Below are 26,003 nucleotides of genomic sequence, written 5' to 3' on the forward strand. Positions count from 1 at the left end.
CTAGTGCATATGTTATTTCACATGAACGAGTTTTCTAGTAATTGGCATGTCCCTGCTGTAAGAGATTATGTCTAGTCATCCTGCTTGCTTTAAGAAGGGTGTTTCGTCAGGGAGTATAGCTCAGTGGGTAGAGTGCTTGCCCACCATCATGCAGCCTAGGCTACAGGAGATACTGCTTAAAAAACAAAGAGCAAAAACCCAGGATTTTCATGCACAAATAGGTTCCAGAAAATGAAAGCTTTTGCAGCCCCTGAAATGGTCTCTGTGAAAAAGCTGAGTCCTCGGGGCTGCAAAGGTGTGCGCAGCCATCCTGATTCTAACCCGGGCTTTGAACTTTCTGGCAATCTCACTTCAGTTCTCAGTGGAGACTTTCTGCTCGGTGGCGCTTTGGCATTCACGCCTTCCCAGGACTCTAAGAATGGTTCCAAGAGACTTGATAGTTGTAGAATATTATTTTAAGGTGTGTTACATTTGTTTATGGTCTGGGACATTTGTTTAACGATGCAAAGTTGTGTTGCTTTTGTTTGTGCTACATTTGTTTAACTCTGTGAAGCTGTGTTACTTTGCCTGTCTAAAGCACCTTTTGGTCTAATAAAGAGCTGAATGGCCAATAGCGAGGCAGGAGCAAGGATAGGTGGGGCTGGCAGGCAGACAGTATAAATAGGAGGAGAAATCTGGGCAGGGTGGGGAGAGAAGAACAAGGAGAGAAGGAGCAAGACAAGAGGGCAAGACATCAGGGGCCAGCCAGCCACCCACTCAGCCACCCAGCCAGCCACCCACCCAGCCACCCAGCCACCCTCCCACCCAGCCACCCAGCCACCCAGCCACCCAGCCACCCAGCCAGCCATGGAATAAGAGTGAAAGTCAGATACACAGAAGTAAGAAAAGGAAAAGGCCCAGAGGCAAAGGTAGACGGGGATAATTTAAGTTAAGGAAACTGGCTAGAAACAAGCCAAGCTAAGGCCAGGCATTTATAAATAAGAATAAGCCTCTGTGTGTGATTTATTTGGGGACTGAGTGGTGGGTCCCCAAAAGAGTAAAAACAACCAACAACATTTTGGCATTCCAACATGGGGTTAGAGTAAAAGAAAACCCAACTACGCTTTATCATTGAGGCTATAAGTTATCGTTGTTGTTCTTATTGAATTGTCAGGGCTCTTTAATAGATCTAAGTATTCACAACTATAAAATAAACAGGCAATAAAGTCTGAATCTAAATCCTAATAAATGAGGCCATAAGTGGCTTTATCATTTATTCTTCCGAGTTGATCTCTTCACTCAACATCTGCCATCCCGACCCTTCTTTACAGGTGAAATAGCATGCACCCCAGCCTTCATTTCCCTTTTCTGGTAAATTGACACTTTGAGGTTTTGGAGGATTTGGTTTCTTGTACAATTATGATTTGTGTTTTAGCATTTAACCACTGAAATGTAATTTACATAATGTGGAAGGTTGTGGTTTAGTGACACCTGCAGACAGACATAAAGCCCATGGCTTTAATATCTATACCATAACACATGCATACACACAAAGCCCACAGTCTTAGCAACATAAAATGTGTTTCCATCATACCAGAAATACTCTTCATGACCTCTTTCCAGTCACCCTGTAACTCAACCTTACGGGCTGCCTGATGACCCTCACCACAAAGCAGTTTGCAGAAACAAAAGAGTTACATCACAGCAGAAGGATTTTCTTTCACCATGAAGGTGTTTTTGCCTGCTCTGAACTTTCTCGATGCAATCCAGTAGTACATTCCACTTCGTGACTATTTTCTCCCCTCCATCTAATGCTTCAGAGACACAGCCATAGCATGATGTATTTTGACAGTTCGATCCTTTTATTTCATTTTGTTTTGTTTAGCTCTGTGCTACACCATCATATAAATATACTACAATTCATTTGTCCATTTTCTGTTGATGGGCATTTGAGATAGTTTGATTTTGGAGTCATAATACATAGACTTTCTACAAAAGCCTCTTTACAGATCCCTTATGAAGATAGCTATTTCATTGACATTATTTTGAGAAAAACCTAGAATGAGTTGGTATGTCATAGGTCAGGTGTATATTTAACAGCTATAGCTACACATATGATCTACTAATATGTGCTTTGTGAATATCTCTGCATCTTTTACCACATTTAGTATTAGCAGTCTTTTTAAATGTAAGTTTTTTTCTAAAAACTATGCATTGATATCTCACTGTGGTTTTAATTTGCATTTCCCCAAGCTGTAATGTTGTTCAGTACAAGTTGGTGGATTTATTGGCAATACATCTATTTTCTATTGTGAAGTTTGTGTTCAAATATCTTGATCATTTTATAATTGGATTTTATGGTCTCTGTTAATGAGTTACAAGAGTTCTTTCACTATGGGCACAAATATGCTCTGAAACTTTTAAGACCATAATACCAGTCTGTGGATTCCTTTTTGCTTTTAACAGTATTATTAATATTTATTAAAGTTTTGCTTAGTTGGACTTTTATTTATAAACACTTAATTTAATCATATTATTGCCAAAATTGGCCTTTATGGTTTCAGTTCTGTGAAATTTATGAAGACCTGTTTTATTTCTAAACAAATTACCTATCTCAGTGACTTGTTCCTTGAGAGAGGGAAATGAAAGTACATACTTCCCTGGTTGGCTGGAGTATTATGTGCTTGTCATTGTAATCAGGCTAGCTGATGACTCTGTTTAAACTTCCTGTTCTGCACACCATCCTTCCTCCCTACTTCCCCTTTAAGTTATTGAGAAAAGAATGTTAAAATCTCGGTGATAGTGTATTGTCTGCCCTTCAGTTTAAGTTTGTTAGTTTTGATTTGTGGTGCTTGAAACTAAGTGATGTGGTTATGATTTAATTTAATTTAAAAATATTTAATCGGGTCATGAAATTATATATATTTAAAGCTTATCATATTATAATTTAATATATATGGTATAATTATCATAGTTAGGTTAATATAACCATCACTACTCATAGTTACCATCGTGTGTGTGTGTGTGTGTGTGTGTGTGTGTGTGTGTGTGTGCACATTAAGGACATAAAATCTAATCTCATTAAGTGGCAAGTGCTCGATGCATTGCTGTTACCTACAGCTATGATGCTGTTTGTTAGGGAATCAGAACCTTGTCCTCTCATGATGGAGGAGGGTCATCTGTCTATGTGTTACTTTCATTGGTTAATAAAGAAACTGCCTTGGCCCTTTAATAGGACAGAAAATTAGGTAGGCAGAGTAGACAGAATAGAATTGTGGGAGAAAGAAAGCAGAGTCAGGCAGATGCCTCAGGCAGTCACCATGGCTCTCCTCTCTGAGATGGACAAAGGTTAAGATATTTCCCGGTAAGCCACCACCTCGTGGTGCTACACAGATTACTAAATATGGGTTAAAGCAAGATGTGAGAATTAGCCACTAAGAGGCTGAAACTAATGGGCCAAGCAGTATTTAAATGAATACAATTTGTGTGTTGTTATTTCTGGGTATAAGCTAGCCAGGCGGATGGGAGCTGGGCGGGAACACAGCCCGCAGCTCCTTCAACACTCTCATACGTGAAAGCTTTACATTCTTTGACTGGCATCTCCTTTCTCACAGCCCAGTGCCTTCAACTTTTCAGATTGTGCATATAAATGCAATCATACAACATTTGTCTTTTACTCTAAAGCCCATAATTGCAACCATATGGGAACAAATTGCATGGTTTCTTTCTTTTGCGTGCTGAATACTACTCCACAATGAGGGTATACCCTACTTTTGTTTATGCATTCATCTGGCAGTGGACACTGGTGCCTCTGTCTCTAGGCTACTGTGAAACGAAGCTCTTACTTCTTTAAGCTCTAGACCGACGAGAGGGATGGCTGTCGTGTCAGCATCAGCAGAGCTCAGGGTGTGACTTTCCCTACACCTTTTCCAGGACTCCGTTTTCTGTCTTGTTTCCAATAGCTATTCTGTGGGTATGGTGCAGTGCCTGATTGTGGTTTTCCTTGCACTTGTATGTCCTTAATAACCACTGATAGTAATCATTAAGTGCTCATTGGCCTGTAGAATATCTTCCTTAGAGAAATGTCGATGCACATCCTTTGCCTTAAACATGAACTTCAGATAAACAATAAGTACTTGTCCTGGTTTATACTTGCATCATGCAATATGGAGACTATATGGACTCTGAAAAACATTGTTCGTCTGGAATTTAGTTTTATCCGGATGCACTCTTTTTGTCTGATAGACATGGGGAAAAAACAGCAATGACAAAAAGTGAAGACTTGGATGGATCTGAAACTGTCTTTATATATTTCACAGTTTTGCTGTGAAATAGTTTGGTATATTTTGTGGGGGTTTTGCTGGTGTTCCTGCTTTATTAAAAAATTATAATTTCATTTCAAGATCCTCCAGACAAAATCATTTGAGCTTCACAGTCTTTGTGCAACGTTATTGGACTCACTTAATGAAATTATAACTCAAGCAAGGTATTTCATTCTGTTGGAGTAAATGAGGTTGGGCGATGAGAACCCAGGGGGTGGGAGGGGAGCAATGCCTTTGCTGCGTCGATCCTTCGTGTTTGGTAGAATGAAGGAGGAGCAGGCACTTCATATTAGAGTTATTTATTGTTCTCTTTGTGTGAACACTATATTGGTGCCTGTCTCTACTGGAAACAACAGCTGTTAACAGGCTCTGAGATGAATTTCAATGTGATCTCCCCTGGCCTCTGGAAAGCTTGGCTAAAAAGAAAATGGGCTCAGCCTTGGAAGAAAAGAGCGTGTTCCATCCTGAGCCTGGTCGCCTGAAGGCTAAGGGCAGTTAAAGCCACCAGTGAGCGTTTCATGGGTTTCTGCCCTTAGATCAAGGTACAAGTGCAAATGGGAATACGGGTACAGGCAGGCCACCTCTGTAATAACAGCAAGAGACAAGAGGCAGTGTAGAACACAGTGACCCCCACTAAAACATCCCGCCCTCGAGTGGGAAAGACTGCAGAGGAGAAGGAAAGGCCCCTGCACAGCACCGCAGCCAAGTCCTTCGTGGCCAGTGCCCCAAGCAGCTTAAAAGAAGATCAGAAATGTCTCTGATGCTGTATCACAGCAAACAAGTGATGGTAGTCCTTTCATCTGTGGTCCAGATTCATAGCGAAACAGACACAAGGAGAGTGGGGATCCCGGGAGTCCCCTGCACTGAGGCTCTGGCAATAGAGAGAAGGTGCTGTATGAGCAGACACTCGCAGTTTCTGCCGTATAGTTTGCTCAGTGGAATCTTCTAAAATAAGGAACTTCAACTCATTTAATTACTTATTTTAAAATGTGTTTTCCAATAACATGTCCCACCTAGAATTCCTTAAGAGAGGAATTGTCAGTTGGGCATATTGGTGCACAGAAGTAATTCTAGTCTCTGGGAGGCTGAGGTTGGAAAATATCGAGCTCAAGGCCAGCGTAGGCTACAGAGTAAAATAAACATCAACCAGGACAAGAGGGATGAGAAAGCCAGCTATTCCTGGGTCCCTGGAATTTTATCAGTGTCATTGAACCTCATGGTTCAGGCCCCCTACCTAACTCTGGCCTAATTCTCACTTCTAGTTCTTCTACTAATACACCCACTAAGTGACATGACCCTGTGTGCATGTGTGTGCACATGCGCACACGCGTGTGTGTACACATGCATGTGTTTCTCAATTTCTACAATTTTACTTCATGTATATCATTCAAGAGCTCAGAGAAAATGTTACACAAGTGAGAAACTTGGGAAATCCTTTGGGTGACAATTCTCTCTTAATTCTGGAATTATTTAACTGAACTTTCTCTCTAAAACTTTCCACGATAGGTGTTAGCCCACCCACCTGTGAGTAGATGAAAGGTTCTTCACCTGAATGCAATTAAAGTTTTCAGGGATGTGGAACAAGAGCATAGAAGGTAGCAAAAACAAATAAAGAAGGGAAGAAAGATGGAAATCATAAGGGTTTTAAATGGATGGAGAGAGGACTTTGATAAAAATGTTGTCAAATATCCAATAAAAGATGGAGCCAGAATGACATGTGTGTAACCACGATGATCTTTTCTCTTCCCTTGTCCAACATTTTGGTAATCAGAACATATGAAAGCATTGAGTTTTCCTGAAACTCGATGTCAAAAGTGCATTTTCCTCTTCTTTCTCTTTCCAGACAAAGTAAGCATATTGTCAACCTTCCTCGCTCCCTTCAAGTACCTAAGTCCTGGAACCACAAACACGGAGGATGAAGACAATCTAAGTAAGCAACCCCACTTCTCTTGTGGAGAGGTCCTCACTTAATGCGTATGGGGGTGGGATTGTCTTTCTCGGTTGCCTTGTAGCCATGGAAAGGAGACTGGCTGATCTTATCTAGTAGAGGAGACCCTGCTCCCAACTTCAACAGATCCATCTTCCTCCACAGTTACATCCTTACCCATAGTTCCATCCTCACCTGTAGCTCCACACTCTCCCTATTCCCATAGTTACTAGTAAACTATCATCACCTGAAGAATGGAGTCCTTACACAGAGTCTAGTCCTCATCTGAAATCCATCTTCAGGACCAAACTCACACAAATATTTATCCTCGCCCACAGCCTTGTGCCCACATGTAATCCCATCGTTAACACGGTACCAGCATTACCTGCAACCCACCCTGACCCTCAGGTCACCCCACCTATAGGACCAAATTTACACATTCTTCACGGCAGTGCCAACTATATCTAGGATCCTCCCTAATCTGCATCCATCTTCACCTTCAGGACCAAACTCGCGTAGAGTCCTATCCTCACTCATATTCCCCTGGAATACCGCCTTCCCTTGTTGACTATAGTTCCTCATCCCTATGGTTGAATCTGCAAACAGAAGTTCTGTCCTCATTTGGATTCCCACTCTCAGTGGCAGTTCTACCCTTAAACTAAAACCCTATCTCCCCTTGTAGCCCCATCTTTACCAGCTACCCCATTATCATCCACAGTTGGTATGTGTGTGCCTCATTCCTGTCCAGACCTTCATATCTCACCTACCTAGTTACCAACGCCAGGAAATCTATCCTTACCTAAAGCCCCAGTCTTATCTAATATCCTGTCCTCATTTGGAATTGTGTGCTTACCTGGAGTCCCATCATCATCTTAAAGATAAGAAAATGTCAGTAATGTGTGACCAAGAGCCCCAGACAGTGTGGGAAATGAACTAGCTTTCTTAGGCAATCCTTTTTTTCTTCATTCTCCCCTTCTAACTACATAAAAAATTGAATGATTGCAATATTGTGGTGTCTCGGTGACTGGATTTTTACAGTTCTTTAACAATAAAAATGATAAGTAGGGGTTTTTCTATTGAAACATTTCAAGTGCGTGAAGCTAGAGAAGATGCGGCGGCGGCGGCATTAGTTGTCCTGATATTGAAGTTGGTTTAGGTAAGGGGTCATATTCATCTCTTCTGCTTAGATCAGTAGGGAGAGCTCAGAATAGAAGCTAAGAAAGAGGGGAAAAATAAAGAGAGGAAGGAAGGAGGAGAGAAGAGAAGAGACAAGAGTGAAAGATTGGAGAGGAAAGGAAAAGAGAGGGGAGGGGAGGTGGGAAAAAGAGGGGAAGGGAAGGGAGAGGAGACGAGAATTCTGGGAGTGTTTGGCTTGCCCTGCGCTCTTCTCTTACCTGTGGCACATTGTCACGCATTTAAAAAGGAGTCCAAACATCCCATAAGAACACCTCTCTGTATCTTAACACCACCTAACAGGTGGGCTTCTTTTACAACTAAAATGAGCTAAGAATGTGCTTGTCGTGGGACAAGAAGGAAGCAAGGTGCTATTGGTGGTTGGTTGCTAAGATAATTGGCTGAATCAAGCAAAACCACTGGCAGAGATTTCCATGGGAATGGTGTCTGTGTTACCATCAGCCTCTAAGAATCACAGCGTATCATTGTGGGCATCCTCTCTCTAGAAATTGTTAATGCTATTAGAAATGGTTATTTCTTCCTTTAATTACTCACTTTCCCTATTGCTATGACAAATGCCAGCAAAAGCGACTTAAGGCAAAGAGGGTTTATTTTGACTCATGATCCAAGGGTATCATGGTGGTGAAGTTGTGGCTGCAGATCATGATCTGGCTGGTCACATTGCATCCTCCATTGGGAAGCAGAAAGAAATGAATGCAAGTGCTCAACTTACTTTTTCCTTCTCTGGTCAGGACCTCAACCCAATCTAGGGAGGTCTTCCCATCTTAGTTAAGACTAGAAATTCACACATGTGGCCAAAAAAATTCTCCTAAGGGATCATGCCTAGATCCTGTCAGGTTAGCAATGAGTAGTAGCCATTGTACCTCCCTACCTCACTGCCCAAAAGCAAAGTTGAGAGAGCTCAAAGGTCGGAACCTTGCCAGATGGTCACAACTTTCTACTTGGATCTTTTTATTTCTAGAGAAGGGAATGGAGGTTGAGGGATAGGGGAAGAAACTGGCTGGGTTTAGAGAGGTGTTCTTGACCCTGAATTTCTGGGGTCCCCTCTTAGCAAGGCTTGTGGTTTGAAGCAAAACTTTGACATATCGTTGTGTATATCCTCTTGGTGATCCAAATTTTAAAAAATTCCCAGATCAGTCAAATTATGGATGGCTACCTCAGAAACCTTAGGAAAAGAGGAGTTAAAAAGCATATTGTCTGGCCAAATTTATTCTGACATGAGAGGAATCTGAATTCTGTTTGCAGCTCTCTCCACCTGGAGCTGCTGGGAAGCCAGCTGAATCAGGAGAAGAAAGCAGTGAGTTACCTAGGGAACTTCTGGAGAGAAGGAGAAGCAAACGGGCTCTAACTTACAGAAATTCAGGTTCCACTTTCCTGAAGTAACTAAAGGCTCAAGATCTTAAAAACCTCAAGACCTTTGTAACGTCACTGCTCTGTCCAGGGGACACTGAAAAATTTTCACACCACCACCACCACCACCAACACCACCAGCCGCAGCCTCAACAGTCACAGTCGCTGCTGCTGCTGTTGCTGCTGCTGCTGCTGCTGCTGCTGCTGCTGCTGCTGCTGCTGCTGCTGCTGCTGCTGCTGCCCCTGCTCCTGAGGCTGACCAGTTAAGAAAGTAGGAACCTAGTTTAGGGTCTAGGAATTCTGAAGGCATGTTTACTCTTGGACTTGTGAGCTTACAAATGGGAGTGGGGAGTTACCATCCCAGAAAGTCATAGGGTTGAGGCAAGGTAGGAATATAGAACACAAGGAATGCTCAACTGAGGATGGATGATACTTGTAATTCAAGCTATTTCCCCCTGATTTGGTTTACTGGCTAATGGAAAGAAATGTACGGATAAAAATAACTTTTAACTGTTTGTTATACATTAAAATGCTTTTGAAGTGCTTGGGGAGCCTCATTTTTTGATTAGTGGATTAATTTGTGTATATGTGATTGTGTGTGGTTAGGCACGTGGGGGGTATGCGTGTGTGTATAAGTGCATGTGAGTGTGAATGTATATGTATGTGGAATCCAGACAAGTATATTGGATGTCTTCCTCTATCTTTCTTCCTTCGTCTTGTTTGGTTTTGTGTTGTGTATTTCGAGACAGCGTCTCTTCACTGAACCTGAAGCTCGTGTCTCTATCAGACTATCTATCGAGCATCCTCTGGGATCTGCCTTTGTCTACACCCCAGTGCTGGGGTTATAGACACCCATGGCAGCTCCTGACTTCAGCATGGGTGGTGGTGATTAAAATGTAGATCCTCCTCTTTGTGTAGCAAGTGCTTTACCCACTAAGTCTTCTGCTCGGACCTCTCTTCCTCTCTAAATGCTGTTAGTTCATTTAGAAAACTATTTTTATACATTTGTGTTTGATATACAGATGTCCATGGTGTGAGTGGTATTCATGTTTATCTACCTATATGTTGCATGACTGTATTTATCATGTATATGTCTGTAGTGTGTAAGAATGGTATGTGGTAAATGTATATGTTTACATACGGGTAGTGTCTGTGAACATGAGTGTGGAAGCATGGGCGGGAAGAGGAAGCACATATGACCAACCACTAGCCCCACGCTTCATGCATTAGCATCCTCTGGATCTTCTGTGTCTGTGCTACTCTAACGTAAAGACAGTTCATGTCTAATCATTTACATGTTTTCAACTGTTGGAGAATGCCTCTCAGCAGCGATCTAGATCCTAGCAACCTGGGATATATCAAAGGCATTGCTTAGAGCTGTAAACTTCTCCATCTAAAGAAGTTATGCAGAGAGACAGAGAAACACAGCCAGGACACATCCATTACACACACGTTAGGCTCTGCCTATAGAACGTTGGTATCTAGGAGCCAGTCAGCAGTAGGCTGGATCTGAGCTGGGAGACTCATACAATACTGTGGTTTCAAGACTTGTCTGCCTTCATCATTCAGTCTGAGAAGGCTTCACCTTGCAATGCTGAGCAGCAATGTGTCCCTATCTACCCGGGCCCCACCCTCTGCTCAGAAGCTGGGATTTGACCCAGATTCAAAGACAACTGAGACCCAGAGTTTCATATTGCCTTGGACTCTAATAGAGGACATTTCCTTACCAACTGTACCTGCTTTTCCCTGAATTCCATGCACACACATCACAGCATCATGGTTACTCATGACGAGCCTTTGAACAATCTGCTCAAGCTAACAAACTGTTGCACCCACATACACCAGCAAATGCCAGGCTTGTGCTACCTCCTGCACACCTCAACTTGAACCTGTCTGTCATGCACCCTACTGTTTAGGCTATCTTTTGCCCCTCCACACACCAAGCCCTCTCCGCTGTCTGGAGGAAGGACCAGGCTGTCTGCCATTCTGCTGTTGTTAAGCCTTGTCATCTGGGAGGAGCTGTTCTGTTTTTTAAACCAGGGCTGCTTGGCAGCCGAATAACCTTCACCAGGAACAATATTATCTCTTCAAATGTAGCGTGGCGCACTGGATGGCTGGCTCTCCGGAGCCCTCCTGACCCACAGACAAGACAGTGTCATTACCAGTGATGCATACTATCCCAATGATGCCAAGCCATGAGAGGAAGCCGGGTGTACATAATAACCGGGTAGAAGATTCTGGCCTGCAAGGGAGCCAGCAGAGAAGGAGGAGGCACATAAAGAAATCCACAAGCAAGGATGGCTTCTTAGGGATGCTAGCAATATGCTCTCACTTAAGACCCAACCACCACCTTGTCTAACAATTCCTGAATGTTATCAGCCCAGGTCATCAAACTTAATAAATTGCAAATTACAGACTTATTTAGAAACTAAACACATAGCTGCAGCTATGACAATATACAATTTTTTTCTTCCTGTCCAAAATGTGGCTCCTTCATGCATTAGACTTTAAACTTAGCATTATAATTGCCGACACATTTTGTCTGGAGAAGAATCCAGGTGTGAGGGAAGCAGAATGGAAATAATTTCATTTTTCATTTTCCTATACAGATGCCTTCCTGACTTAGACATTTTCTTTCAGTGCCTGGCCGTCTTCAAATTGCGCATGATTGTTCTATTACCGTTGCTTACGGTATTTATCTAATGTTGTCTGAAGTTATTTGCTTGCTTTTTTCTCCCCTAATTCCCATGATGGGAAGACACATGTGACTCCCTGAAAAGACCTTATGGGAGTCACAGTTCTGAGATGTCTTCTTTTACAGTGTCTTGAAGAATGAGGCAATTTGCCACTGTATGTATCAAAGCAGAAGAACCTTGGGCACTGAAGCCATGCATGTGGTCTCCTTGGGAGCGAGTTTCATCAGGAAAGGTGTTTGGAACCCAAATCAGGAATGTTCTAAGGGGAGAAATGCAGTCTGAGACTCTTACATGTAAGCCATCTGCGGTGACAGAAAAGCCATTCTGTCACCGCAGAGCTGCTGCATTATTCTGCTTCCCTCTCTGCCTCCTCAGCATCCCGAGGCAGGTCTGATACACACAGGAATATGCACTTGTATATGCATACGTATGTGTGACTGTGGTTAGATCTCCTAAGGTCTAGTCTGCACTCTCGGGCAGTAAGCACATGCTAATTCCACACCCGGTGCCTCCAGGAACACTCAGAGAAAGGTATAATACTGAAAGTACCCACTGGGTAAGAAGAACAGGAGCAGATAGAAAGCCCTCATGTCCCCTCACAGCCCAGGAATGTACGCATACTACCAGTACAAGAACCCCAGGGCAGGGCTGGGAATTGACAGCATAAGAGCCACAGTGTTTACACAGCCCTCTGAGTTTATTTGTAGGATACAAGGATCTCCCACTACTCCCCTAGTGAGTGCTTTCACAACTAACTCTTCCAGACTGTGTGTAAGTCAGAGGGCTTTTTTTGATCTCCTGACTTTTCTAATCTGTCGATTATTATATGTGACAATTGGGTGTATAAAACCTATTAACTAAATGGAGAAAAAAATGAATATAATTTCCTGGGTCAGAGGAGGGGAGTGGAACATATTTAATGCCTTCTCCGTGAAGAGGAAAATATGAATGTGTATGTCAGAGTCAGAGCTATGAAGAGTCCACAGAAAAGGCAGTAGGAAAATGCCCAGATGCACCTGGCTTGGTTGCAATTGGATATGAATAGCAGCAGGCATTACTGGAGTAAAGAAGGGTCCTTCTGTCTCCAATCTTGTCACAAGATGAGTGTTACCTGTGTCTGTGTTGCTCCCATTGGCATAAAGGAGCCCAAGGAAAAACGATAGGGCTTGTATCCACATGAATGGATTACAGGCAGTGCACTAGAAGCGAATAGGCGTGAACGTATGCCTTGTCAAGCAAAGGACAAGACCAGGGAAGTGTTTTGTTCTGCTCTTAGGGAGCCAGTGCTGTTCTTTTGTCCACATTTCTGGGTGGTAAAATCACCATCTACCATTCAGCACACCAGAGAAATCAGAGATCCATTTACCCTTCTCTCTGGTACATCTTTGAGAATAGAAGTAGGAGGTCCTGCACTGATTGCTTCCGTGCTGAACTTTAAATGCCCCTGAGGTGGTCTTTTTGCTAAGTCTGATAGACAGATAGATAGATAGATAGATAGATAGATAGATAGATAGATAGATAGATAGATAGATACATACATACATACATACATACATAGATACGTACAGAGAGAGAAAGATGTATACATATGTACATAGATAGATACATACATGTATACATACATAAATAGACAGACAGATAGATAGATAGATTCATAGTCACTTAATTCACTTTCAACCGATAAAACAAATATAAGTAAAATCTTCATTTTCTGCCATTTAAAGAAATGAAGCTTGCACAGAATGAGCTGCCTAAGATTCCAATAATCATAAACAACAAAGGCTTTGTTTGATCTCTCACCTGCTTAACTCTACACCCTGTGAAGTGGGCACTGAACCACCTCAAGTACTACGCTTCCCAGGACAGAGACCACAGTCTAAGTCTAGCTGGAAGTACTTGCTGAACTCTGAGGATCCGTTAACCAACACGTTTTACATTAGTAATATCACCATGGGTAATGTCATCCCAGAGAGTCTACCTTGTATGTAAGGGACCAATGTCTGTAGTTTTAAATCAACCACTACTAATTATTGATTATTAAGAAAGGAGCTCACAGGAACTGACAGATAGTTCATATTGTTATCTTATTTCACAAGCACAACTCCTGAGTTTGATATCCAGCACCCATGTAAAAAGGTGTACTGGGAACAACTGTAATCCCAATGCTGGGGAAACAGAAACAGCAAGATCTGGGGCTTTGTGGCCAACCAGCCTAACCTACTTGGCAAGCTCCATGTTCATTTGAAGACCCTGTCTCAAACTGAGAAAACACCCAACATCAACCTTTGGTTTCCACACTTGCACGCACACACACACACACACACACACACACACAATGTGCATATACATAAACATGCACACATGTACCAACACACACACACGAGAAGAAAGAAACTCACACCATGGTTTAATAATCAAAGTTTATATAAAGAGTTCCAACTACGACAGTAGTAAGATATTGAGAGTTACAGAAGAGAAGCAAATAAAAGGGATTTCACCTTGTATAGAGCAAAAACATTATTTTCTGGTTCGATTCTCAAGATACAGCAAAGGTCATCTGATATGCTAGCCACCATAATCACACTGGCACACTTATTGAATCCCCACATTGTAAGAAATCAATAAGAAATTAGAAGGCTCCAAGCAGGTTTCTAGGCAATCTGATGTGGGGATTTGGGAATTGTTTTGTTTGCTCTTTATTTTCCATTTTGAGTTCAGTCTGGGAAAATCACATGGTTTAATCTAATGAACACTCTCCCTTGGCTTGAAACACCCTAAAAAGCAGAGTCCATTGCAGTGTGCATACCCAGAGCTCACAACGATCAACACAAACAGCCGAGATTTAGCACTTGCTGTCTACAAGGTAATTATTTTTGCTGAGATCCATAGCAAATGAGTGCTGCATGGTTATCACTGAGAAAGTACTCAGGTCCACACTTTTGAACAAACTAACCTCCCCAAGCCTAATAGCTTTTTAGTAGCAAATTGATAGAGATAGTAGTAAGCCCATTTCACAATTTATAAAATTAAACTGAGAAGCTGAGCTTGCTTTCAATGCAGAGCCCAGTGCCCCCCACTGGAGCATCCTAGCAAGGACTGTTTGGGCTTCTTTATACAGACATGATAGCTATGACCGACAGGTTAGCTCTGAGCTGAGAGGAAGTAGAGTACATGCTGAAAAGAACATTCTCAAATGTCGGGATACCTCTGAAAGGCCCCTGATTTTCAAAGGCATCCTTTGTGGCTGTGAAATTGTACCTTCTTCTTCATTATTCTCCAACAACAATGCCATAAACTGAGAGGTTAGGCGCACAGCAGCCATTCTGGCAGGTCTCAACCTACGTAGCTTTCAGGCTGCACGAGAGAAGCAGGTCCATGTGTCAAGAGCCAGCCAGGCATTCAGCGTCTGTTTTGAAGTTGTGGGTTCACCGGAAAATTCACCTGGAGTTTCCACCAGCTTAATGAGAAAAAAAAATACACACACATTCACACCTGCCACAGAGAGCCCCCCAGCCCCTGAGGACATGTACAAGGTGCACAGAAACCTGGACATGGTTCTGCCTGGCCAGATCAGCCCCAGGACTCATCACGCATGGAGTAGACTTGGTTTCATTATATCCAGATGGCCTGGGGAGGGGTGTCAATCTACAAAGGCCAAGAAAATGTCACAACCATTCTGTGTCCATAAAATCAACTTACAGCCACTGCACAGATGAGAGGAGTGTGAGATTCCTAGGACCGAGTCCCATCATGAACACAACACAGCATACAACCTTTATAAATAAATTATTTCAACTCCTTGAGTCTCAGCTTCTGCCTGCCTGCTTATAAAATGTTGACCATACTAGCCACTAACTAGGGACTAAGGAAGAAGAAATATATAAAAGTTAGGTTCTCAACAGAATGCATAGAGGCTTATGGGTCAGTTGACAATGCCAGACTATTCATAGGCATAATCCTTGGGTTATTATAATAAAACTAAGAGTTTAGCTTCTAGAAGCACACACCCTACACCCTAGCAAAGTTCAGCAGGGGTCATATGGTCATGTGGCAGTTCACATGGTCATGTGGCAGTTCACAACTGGGTTTTTCTAAACAGGACAGCTTTATTAGAAAATAGTCATTCAAGGTGGTGGCTAGTCTTAAATTATCTTTAAATTCATCTTCACTCAGTTATGATGTGTGTGTGTGTATGCACGTGCATGTGCATGTGTGTAGCTTTCAAGCTGCAGAAGAGAAGCAGATCCATGTGTCAACAGCCAGCCAGGCATTAAATGTCTGTTTTGAAGTTGTGGGTTCACTGGAAAATTCACCTGGAGTTTCCACCAGCTTAACGTGAAAAAAAAAACACAACACATTCACACCTGCCACAGAGCTGAGAGCTCCCAGCCTCTGAAAAAAATGCATGGAAGGTGCACACCTGGGCATGGCTATGCCTAGCCAGATCAGCCTCAAGATGTGTGTGCACATTGTGTGTGTGTGTGTGTGTGTGTGTGTGTGTGTGTGAAATAGATAGATGATAGATAGATAGATAGACAGACAGACAGACAGACAGACAGACAGACAGACAGACAGATAGATAGATGTCAACTATATGTAGTTTAAGATATAGTTATAGCAAGTGATGGTTTTGGTGAACTTGCTTTATGTCAGTTTTTTGCAAAGATACAAAATGTTGGATCAGCAAAATGGTTCAGGTGATAAAGATGCTTGCCACCAATCCTGATGGCTCATGTTAAATCCTTGGGACACACATGAAGGAAAGAGAGAACTGATTCCTACAAGTTGTCCTCTGAACTCCACATACAATACACATGCCACGGTACACACACACACACACACACACACACAGACACACACCACAAACACACACTGTAATTTTTTAAAAAGAAAGAAAATGTTACAAATACAAATGAAGCCATTCTTTATCCATTTCTTTTCCTTCCCTCCCTCCACCTCCTGTGGGAGATGGGAATATGTCTTTATGATATAACTGTCTTCAGTTCTTTCATAAGTCTGACTACACAAATAATATGTCATGTGAGTATTCTCATGACATTCTGACTCAATGGAATTTTTGCAAGTTCATTTTGTCATTTAACATGCTGATGAGTTTTATTTATGTTGAAGCATATAGAGTCCATTAAGATATAATTGTTGTATATCATTTTGTTGTTGAGTCTACTGTAACTTAACCATTCCTCGAGGCATGGGAAGTTAGATAGTTCCTACATTTTCAATTTTAAAATATTATGTTATGGTGAACATCTTTATTAATCTCAGTTCTCAGATGCATCCCTAACGACATATTACTGAGTAGGTAGTGTTTCTGAGTAGGTAGTGTTTCTTGGTTGTCAGGGGGTGTCCCTAAATTTTTTGCCATGGAATTGTACCTGTGTTCATTCCCACTGATCTGTGGGTGCATATCCTAAGAAACACATTACATTTTGGTCTGTTTTACCTGTTTGCCTGGCTAAGATGGGAAGGCTCTCAGCAGAGTAATCCAAGGATTCCTTCTATCCTGTAGGGGAAGTCGAGCCCCAGATTTGCAGCTGAATCATATGGTTCATTTAGGACCGTTTCCAACTTCGATATGTCAACATGTGGTATTTTTTTATTTAGAAGGACAAAGGACTTCTAGTCAGTGCACTTTATTAAAAAGTCCCAGGTGATTGTGGCAGAGAAGACAAGAATCATATTCAGATGAAGAATCAAGGCCACATCTCGGCACCTGTGGCTTTTGATGGCTTCCCATGGGTTGTCTCAGCTAGGATGGGGCTGGTTGGCCAGGGCCCCATGCACCCCTCGGACTCTCCAGTTCTGTTACCAAGCAGCATGACTGAAGCCAGCAACTGTATTGGCCTACACAGGCAGCATGCGGGTGTTTAGAAAAGGCAGCTGCACCTCCATTTGATTGGCTCCTAGCTGTCTCCTCCATGGAGGTCTCACTTCCAGATGTGATCTGGGAGGCGGGGTTTTGAGAAACTCTATTGGGCTTGATGTGAAAGAGCATATCCTCGACAAAGCCCTACCCCTGTTCTTCAGTGCTAAGGGCATCACAAGCATCAGTCACCATGCCTGATGGCCCTGAAAGCACATGAGGCAGGAAGGTGCTCATCATTGCAAGAACAGCCTTTCTAACGTCTGCTGTTGCCCCAAACCATACATAGGCAGGGCTACTCATCTGTTTGATTTTTAAGAGATAATGTAGGTGCAGAGGAGGTAGGCACTCGTAAGTGACAATATCATAGCTCAGACAACATAGTGTGAGACCATGCATAGGACACACCCCTTTCCTGTCTCTTCCTCACATCTTTTCAGGCCTGACTTTCTGAGGATTGCCCAATGATGGAGCCTTTCCTCCACAGGCAACTGGTCCCTAGTGTTCCTCCTCCTTTGAGTCTTGCACAAGCCACTATAGCACCTTTCCCAGACTGGCTGGAGGCGCTGATGGCAAAGACCCATGAGCCTGGATTCCCAGTCTTCCAGAGCCATCATTAGCAACAGTTTCTGTCATTACTGCTGACCTGCCAGTGCCCTGGGTCATGACTAATTTGTTCTCACCCCCAGGTACCAGCAGTGCTGAAGTGAAGGAAAACCGAAATGTGAGCAACCTGGGGACTAGGGCCCTGCCCCCTGCAGACTGGGCCAGAGGCAGCACAACCAGCATTAAAAGGAAAAGGCCACTGGAGGAAGGAAACGCGGGGCATTTCTGCAAACTCCAGCTGATCTGGAAGAAGCTCTCCTGGTCTATGACACCCAAGAATGCCCTGGTCCAACTGCATGAGCTGAAGCCGGGTCTGCAGTACCGGATGGTGTCACAAACGGGCCCGGTGCACGCCCCAGTCTTCGCAGTGGCTGTGGAAGTGAACGGGCTCACGTTTGAAGGCACGGGGCCCACTAAAAAGAAAGCCAAGATGCGGGCAGCAGAGATGGCCCTGAAGTCCTTCGTGCAGTTCCCCAATGCGTTTCAGGCCCACCTGGCTATGGGCAGTAGTACCAGTTCATGCACTGACTTCACCTCTGACCAGGCTGACTTCCCAGACACGTTGTTCAAGGAGTTCGAACCATCTTCAAGAAATGAGGACTTCCCCGGCTGTCGTCCTGTCGACCCGGAGTTTCTGTCTTCCACCTACCGACGAGGACGACTGTTCTACCACACACTGGACCTCATGGGCCAGGCTCTGCCTGACAGGTCCAGGCTGGCCCCTGGGGCTCTGGGCGAGAGGAACCCTGTAGTGGTGCTGAATGAGTTACGCTCAGGTCTGCGGTATGTGTGCCTCTCTGAAACAGCCGAAAAGCCCCGAGTCAAGAGTTTTGTCATGGCTGTGTGCGTGGACGGGAGGACGTTCGAAGGCTCTGGACGCAGCAAGAAGCTGGCCAAGGGCCAGGCAGCACAAGCTGCTTTGCAGGCCCTCTTCGACATCCGGCTGCCTGGCCACACACCCAGCAGGAGTAAAAGCAACCTCTTGCCACAGGTGAGACTTCTCGGGTAGCTGCCTGTCAGTGGAAAGATGGATGTGGGTTGGGCTATTCTTTTTTTTTTCCTCATTTTTTTATTAAAGATTTCCATCTCCTTCCCTCCTCCTCCCCCTTCCCTCCCCTCCCTTCCACCCATACCCCCACTCCACCCCTCTCCAAGACAAAGAGCCATCAGGGTTCCCTTCACTATGTTAAGTCCAAGGTCCTCCCAGCTCCCCCTAAGTCCAGGAAGGTGAGCAACCAAACTGACAAGGCTCACAGTGAGCCCGTCCATGCTGTAGAGTTCATGTTCATTGCCGTTGTCCTTGGTTTCTCAGTCCTCCTCCACCGTCAGCCACATTCAGAGAGTCCGGTTTGGTCCCCTGTTCCTTCAGTCCCATTCCAACTGGACTTGGTGGTCTCCCGTTAGATCTGTCCCACCGTCTCAATGGGTTGGGCTATTCTTGCTGCGATGGGGAAATGGGCATGCCCTTCTCCCCCAGTGTCTGTGAGAAGAACATGGTAAAGCGCTGGCCTTCCTGAAAAGGCCCCTTTCCTAAGCACATAGAGAGGAACTGCTGGGAATATTAAGCAAAGAGTTCATCAACACAGCAACCGAACAGAAGTAATGAGAGAACTCATGAAGCTAGGCAACTTTCACAATGATGGGCTCAACTGCTAGGGCGGAAAGACAACCAGGGTCACAGGAAACAAGTGGAGCCAGCAGAACGCAGAGTCTTCTGTCCCCACCTAGAGACCCAGCTGCAGGAAAGGAAAGCAAGATTCATTCGCCAGGTCCTCCAGTAACTTAGAAAGTGAAGAACCAAGAAAAAAAAGTGTGTTGGTTGGTGGTCTGCGCTAAGTTTCTAGTTAGTTACTGTGAGCAAACCAAGAGGGAAACTGTCTCACTGGAGCGGCCAGAACCGCTGAGTATGATTTCCCACCAGGTGGGAATTTCCCCAGTAAGACACTAGCGCAGACTGAGAGGCGTCGGAAGCTGCTGGAAGGCAGAGAAGCCAGAAATAAGGATTAGGGAACTGCGGATGTGACTCTGGTTGTCTAGTGCTTTCCCAGCATTCACGAAGCTGTGTGTTCAACCCCCAGCGCTGCATGAACCAAGAATGGAGGTGCGCTTCCATAATCCCTGCACCAGGGAGGTAGCAGCAAGAGGATAAAGAGTTCAAGGTTATCTTCAGATACATAGCAAGTTCAAGGTCAGCCTGGCACATATAACAGAGAGAGACAGAGGGAGAGAGAGAGAGAGAGAGAGAGAGAGAGAGAGAGAGAGAGAGAGAGAGAGAGAGAGAGAGAGAGAGGAAAGAGAGGTAGGGAGAGGGAGAGAGACAGAGAGGGGGGAAGTAGGAGGGGAAGAAAAAAGAAAGAGAAAGGGATCTCTCCCCGTTTTGCCAACACAATGGTGGTTCTAATTTCATTTTTTTCTTTCTTGCTGCTGCTGGAGTGACCCAGAGCCACTGGCACATTAGACAAGGGGTCCCTCTGAGCTCCACCCCCAGCCCTGTGAGTCTGCTTTCTCACAGGAGTTTACCTCCAAATGTTTAAGGTGCCTGTGTAGCACTGCCTGTGTGTCAAGAACTATTCTCACACCACTTAAGACAACCTTATTCTGCCAAGTTCTATAATTGCTTATTTATGCAAATTATCTTTTCTCTTATCACTCTGAGACTTATTTGTAGGTCTCTCTAATGTAGTCGATACAGAAAATTATTTTTATTCATTCTGGGCATCAATCAAGGAAAGAAACACTTTAGATAGTTAAAAGGCACTTAGCCCCGTGTGGGATTCATCATAAGTACTTAATAACGGTGAGTTATTGCTGGGATCGTCACCATCATGACATCACAGCACCTGGAATAGAATCCCTTATTTTGCTTTTGAAGATAAAGAACCCACAAAAGAATTCAGGGTGTCATAAAAATGCCAGATACTGCTCAGGGATATGTGTGAACAACGAGCATAAAGGGCTCTTTCAGCTTGAATAATAACTGGATAGGGCATTCATTAGTTCATTTCATTCATTCACTCATTTCATATTTGACTCTAAGCAGGCATGGGAAAGACGCCAGAGCAGATGTCCTTTGTGTATGTGTGTTTACAGCACATGCTTGTGTATATGTTTGGGTGTGTATATGTGTGGGTGTGTACACACATGTGTGTGCACTCATGTAGAGGCATGTCAGAGATCAATGTGGCATGTCTCTTCTATCACTTGTCACCTTATATTTTTATTTATGTGTTTATGTGGAGGTATGCAAATGACTGCAGTGATCCCAAATCCAAAAGAGGCACCTGGAGTTACTGGTAGTTGTGAGCCATGTGATGTGGATTCTGGGAACTAATGGAGGTCTCTGAAATTGTAATATGCACCCTTCACTGCTGAGCCATCTCTCCAGCCCCTCCATCTTGTTTCTTGATACAGAATCTCTCACTGAACGGGAAGTTCAGCAGTTTGACGAGACTAGCTGGTCAGTGTGCCCCAGTGATCCGTCTGTCTCTACCTCTCTAAAGCTTGGATTATAGGCCCATGATACCATTGCCTGTTTTTATGTGGATACTAATGATCCAAAGTTAGATCCTCATGCTTGCAGAACCTGCACTCTCTTGACTGAGCCATGTTCCCGACCATAAGATGTACTGATTTTCACAAATTTTGATGAGAGAAAAGACACACTATATATGAGTCCCAGTTGAGGGACAGTGGTTTTTTTTCCCTGCTTTATCTACACTTCCTACTCATTTACTTCACCTCAAGCATTTATTGCACATGTAATAATGACTTAAGGAGCAGGTGGAAGGGGGAAAACCATAAACTTCATCAGTCTTGCCTTTCAGTTCACGCGCAAATAAATGCATAACCCCAGTGAACAGAATGGGCTAGAGAAAGAAACAAGAACATTTTCTAGATCCACTCCTGCGCACTCACTAGCAAGAAACTCTATGACCTTGTATCCTCTCTTTCCTATGCCTTTGTCTTTTTATTTGTCTGACTTCCCCCCCTCCCATTCTACCTCTCTGCTACAAGGAATCAAACTTGCAGAAGTGCCATGGAAGCAGTCTCCTCCCCACTTCCAGGACTCAAGGCTGTGCAGAAGAATGAGCCCTTTCTGAAACTGCCCATGACCTTTGGCACGAGCTTGATCAGCTCATCTCTCTTGCCTACTTGAGAAGGTCCGAGAGCAATTGTAGGCATAGTCCTTGTGCTGTTTCACATGGCCGCAGCTTTATGCCACTTTGCAGAAAGGCCAGAGCTCCCCGCAAGGCTCCCAGGCAGGCCAGGGATTCTCTATTTACTAGGACACCCACCCCATCTCTCTCTTCTGCTTCCTACCGTGTGAAATTGAAGGACGTCAGTGAGTTCTGGGTGTGATGCGTCCTTCTTTCATGTTGTCAACTCTGAGTTCTCACGATGGAGAAGCCAGGCAGCGCTACTACTTTGTAATAGTCATTTGACCCCAGAATGCAGCACATCCGTTAAAGCCATGGCTGCTAAATTATTTTTCTCTGACAGTCTGCTAACCACTCCGACTGGATGATGAAGGGCATGGAGCGGCTCGAGGGTTGCGGGCCATTCATCACACCACAGCAGCACAGCCGTGCCAGGGGCTCATTATCCTCTTGCCTCAGCCCCTTAAAAAGTGCACCCTGTAGCTGGGTGGGGGCCAAACGTAAAAATGGGAATCAGGGCTGATGAAATTGAAAACCTGTCCTAGATAGGGTCTGAGTTCATGGGAGAATATATGAAAATAAACAGTTTTAAGGTTTACCATTAAGATTTCCTACTCAGCCTAAACCCCTTCCTTCTAGGAACTGTGTTCTCTCGGAACCACTGTCAATACATCATGGGGCCTCTGTCTATAGATCACAGAAGTCCTAGCTATGCACTGTTGAACCTGTGTCTACATGTCATGCCAACCTCTGTTTCTAGAACCTGAGTGTCTCATTCATAGGTCATAGATACTCCATCTATATAGACCATAGAAAGTCTATGCACAAATTGTTGACCCCTGTCTGCACATCATGGAATTCCCATCTATATATCAAAGCCTTTCGTCTATAGATCATAAAGCTTCAGGAAAACTATATCTGTGAATTGCGGGTTTCCCTGTGTATAGACCATGAGCCCTGACCTGTAGCTCAGGGAACACTCCATATACACATGGCAATACCCCACCAAGACATCATGAAACCTTTACCTATACTTTGTGGACTACAACCCATGCATCATGGACCATCCATTTGGCCACCATGAAAACTGCCCAAAAATACTCTGTGCCCCTCACCTAAGGAGCACAGAATCCTTCATTTATACTTCATGAACTTCCCTCCTTGACTGTAATATACATCGTGAACACCACACCCTTATCCTTCAATGATATTCAAGTAAACACTTGGTCTCAAAGGCACCATGACTCTAGGTCATGGGTCTTTAGGGATGTGTCCTCTTGTGATCTTTATCTGACTGCTCTGTCAGCACTGCCATGGGTGCAGCAAACCAAACATCTTCACAAAACTATTGCCTGGGCTCTCAGAACAGAGCACTTCCCACATCCCCTGAGCAAGGACAATTCTTCCAGAGTTTGCCTTGAGGACCCTGTAGCAGTGCAGTTTCTGGAACTTGGACACTGATACTAGTATTTAATGTCTTCACAAATTCCCATATTCTTCCCCATGCAGGACAGCAAAGACACACATGTTATTCCATAGAAGATAACTGGATGTTGTCTGTCCAATGCTTTAACCAAAGTTAAAGCATCACAAACAACGCTTCAAGCCATCCTAGTATGAATTCTCTTAATTATGTGATAGGCTATGAACAAATACTGCGTGTGTGCCAGAGCTTGGGAATATCAGGAAAGCATGTTTAAGATGCAGCTGTTGATGCTAGAGAGACGGCTCATTTAGTAAAGTAATTGTCATGCAAGCAAGAAGACCTGTGTCTATCTCCAGCACCCACTTAACAAGGATAGCATGTTGGTGTGCCCTTGTAATCACAGAGCTCAAGAGCCAGTGACAAATGAACCCCTGGATATACTGGCCGGCCGGCCAACCTAATGGAATCAGCAAGCTCCAGTCGAAAGAGAAACCCTGTCACCAGAAACAAGAAGGAATAGGTCCTGGGGACTATCACTTGAGGTTGACCTCTGCCCTCTAGTGCATGCCATGCACATGCACTCACATGTGCGCATGCACGTGAACACATATACACATGTTCACACACTAAGAATCTTATTTTTTATTTATTCTTTGTGTCTTTCACATCTTGCATCTTGATTCCATTCATTTCCCATCCCTGCATATCTACCCTCTGCCCCTAAACCTTGTCCCCCACCAAGATAAAAATCTAAGAGAAAAAAAGAAAAGAAAAAATGGGGTTATCTCATTATGGAAGCTGTAGTGTGACACGGTGAGTCACGCAGTAAACCTTTTCGTCCATATATCTGTGTTTGCAAGTGTTCATTGCAGAGAGTCACTGGTCTGGTTCAAGGCCTCTGGTATCTATTATACAATCAATGCTGGGCCCTCACTGGAACTCCTCTTAGTTTTCTCGCTATTACCCTGTGTTTTGGAGATCCTGCAGCTTTGGGTCTGCAGGACCAGTCCCTTCACATGCACATCACAGATGGAGTGGATGATGGGGTGGGCTGACCCATAAACCTGGTTCTGGGTATAGGTAGTAGCAAGGTTGGTCAACCCACAAACGTTCCCTTGTCCTCACCACCAGGGTGAGCTCTCCTGCATTGCATTGGCTAGTTCACCCTTTGCAGGGATGAGCAAGGAGTGGGACAGTTCTTTCGTCTCCTCAGGATTGGATCTCCCACACCTACACCTTCAGGGCCAGCTCTACTGTGTTGTCCAGGCATGGAGTAGGGGCCACTCTCGAGTGCTGCAGCAGATGAGGGTCAGGGCCAGCTCTCCACTCTTATGACCTCAGGCATTGATAGGTGGGGAAGGGTGCATGTCTCTCCCGCTCATGCCACCACATGACAGGTGAATAGAGGAGACAGCTCTTCCATGCTCACAACTTCAGGGCTGAGTCGCCCACACCTTTGCCAATGGGGTTGGTTCTATTCTGCTGCCCAGGCAAGGTGCAGGACCTGCTCTCCAGAGTGTTGCAGCTGGTGGAGGGCAGGGACAGCTCTCCCACCTGCCTCGAGTGTTGGTGGGTGGTGGACGGGGCATCTCTCCCCCTCCCATGCCACCACATGACAGATAAGTGATAGGGGACAGCTTTCCCATGCTCACAGCTTATTGTATGCTGTGATTCCTATTGGGTTCTGGAATGAAGACATAGAGTGTATAGGATAGATAGGATAATCCTAAAGAAGTAGAACCTCTTAAAATTTCCCCCTGAGACCTTGAGATGAGTCCAAATATATGATGGTAGTTGCTGTTCTTGGAATCCAAAGCACCGGCTTTACTAAGCTACCTAAAGTAGAGGCCCAGCAGGAGCGGGGCAAGAGTCCACATTGTTTCTGCAGTCTGGGTTTTGAAGGAGTAAATTCAATCGCATGATGCTCACTACAAAGGCTCGGACTGCAGGAGTGAGTTCATCGGGGTCTAATTTTCACCATGTCAGGTGCCTGAGAGCTAAGTCTTAGCCAGAGTAGCAAAAGCAAACATTTATTAATGTCTTTAAGGCATGGAGCAGACATAAATAGGTAGGGTTTACTATGCTGATAAGAAAGTGTGCAAGTCCCGGGACTCCATAAACAGCTGTTGGAAATGATGTGCTCACTGAGAGATAGCCAGGAGGCTCTGTCCAAATCCTTCTTGTTTTGTTTATCTACCTTTGGTACAAGACCCCTCTAGGCTGACATGGCTAATAGTAGGAACCAGAACAAGAGCCTGAGAATGGATAAACACTCATTACCTAGAAGTATCATCATGAGAAATAATAACAGTCTCAAGCCCGGTTCTCACCTCTAGCATGAAAAGATCTGAGTTCAGAAAGCACAAATTCAAAAAAGAATGACTTTTTTTTTTAGCAGTTCTGTTGTTGAGAAAGTGGTTAGAAAAAAAAGTACATCGCAGCAAAAGGAGCTAAAGAAAAGTTAC

At 44.1% G+C, this 26,003-nt stretch overlaps 1 protein-coding gene across 1 annotated transcript in view; it reads left to right on the forward strand.

The window, feature by feature from the left end:
* Positions 1–886: 886 nt before the first annotated feature.
* Positions 887–26,003, forward strand: part of Adarb2 (adenosine deaminase RNA specific B2 (inactive)) — a gene marked incomplete at its 5' end in the record, with an annotated part of 191,617 nt that continues 166,500 nt past the window's right edge. The window contains 3 exons of the mRNA XM_038334718.1: positions 887–908; positions 6,145–6,231; positions 18,039–18,946. Coding sequence (XP_038190646.1) covers positions 887–908; positions 6,145–6,231; positions 18,039–18,946 — 1,017 coding nt within the window. The remainder of the gene's footprint in view (positions 909–6,144; positions 6,232–18,038; positions 18,947–26,003) is intronic.

This window comes from Arvicola amphibius, chromosome 6 (genome assembly GCF_903992535.2).
Source record: "Arvicola amphibius chromosome 6, mArvAmp1.2, whole genome shotgun sequence".
Lineage (NCBI taxonomy): Eukaryota > Metazoa > Chordata > Mammalia > Rodentia > Cricetidae > Arvicola > Arvicola amphibius.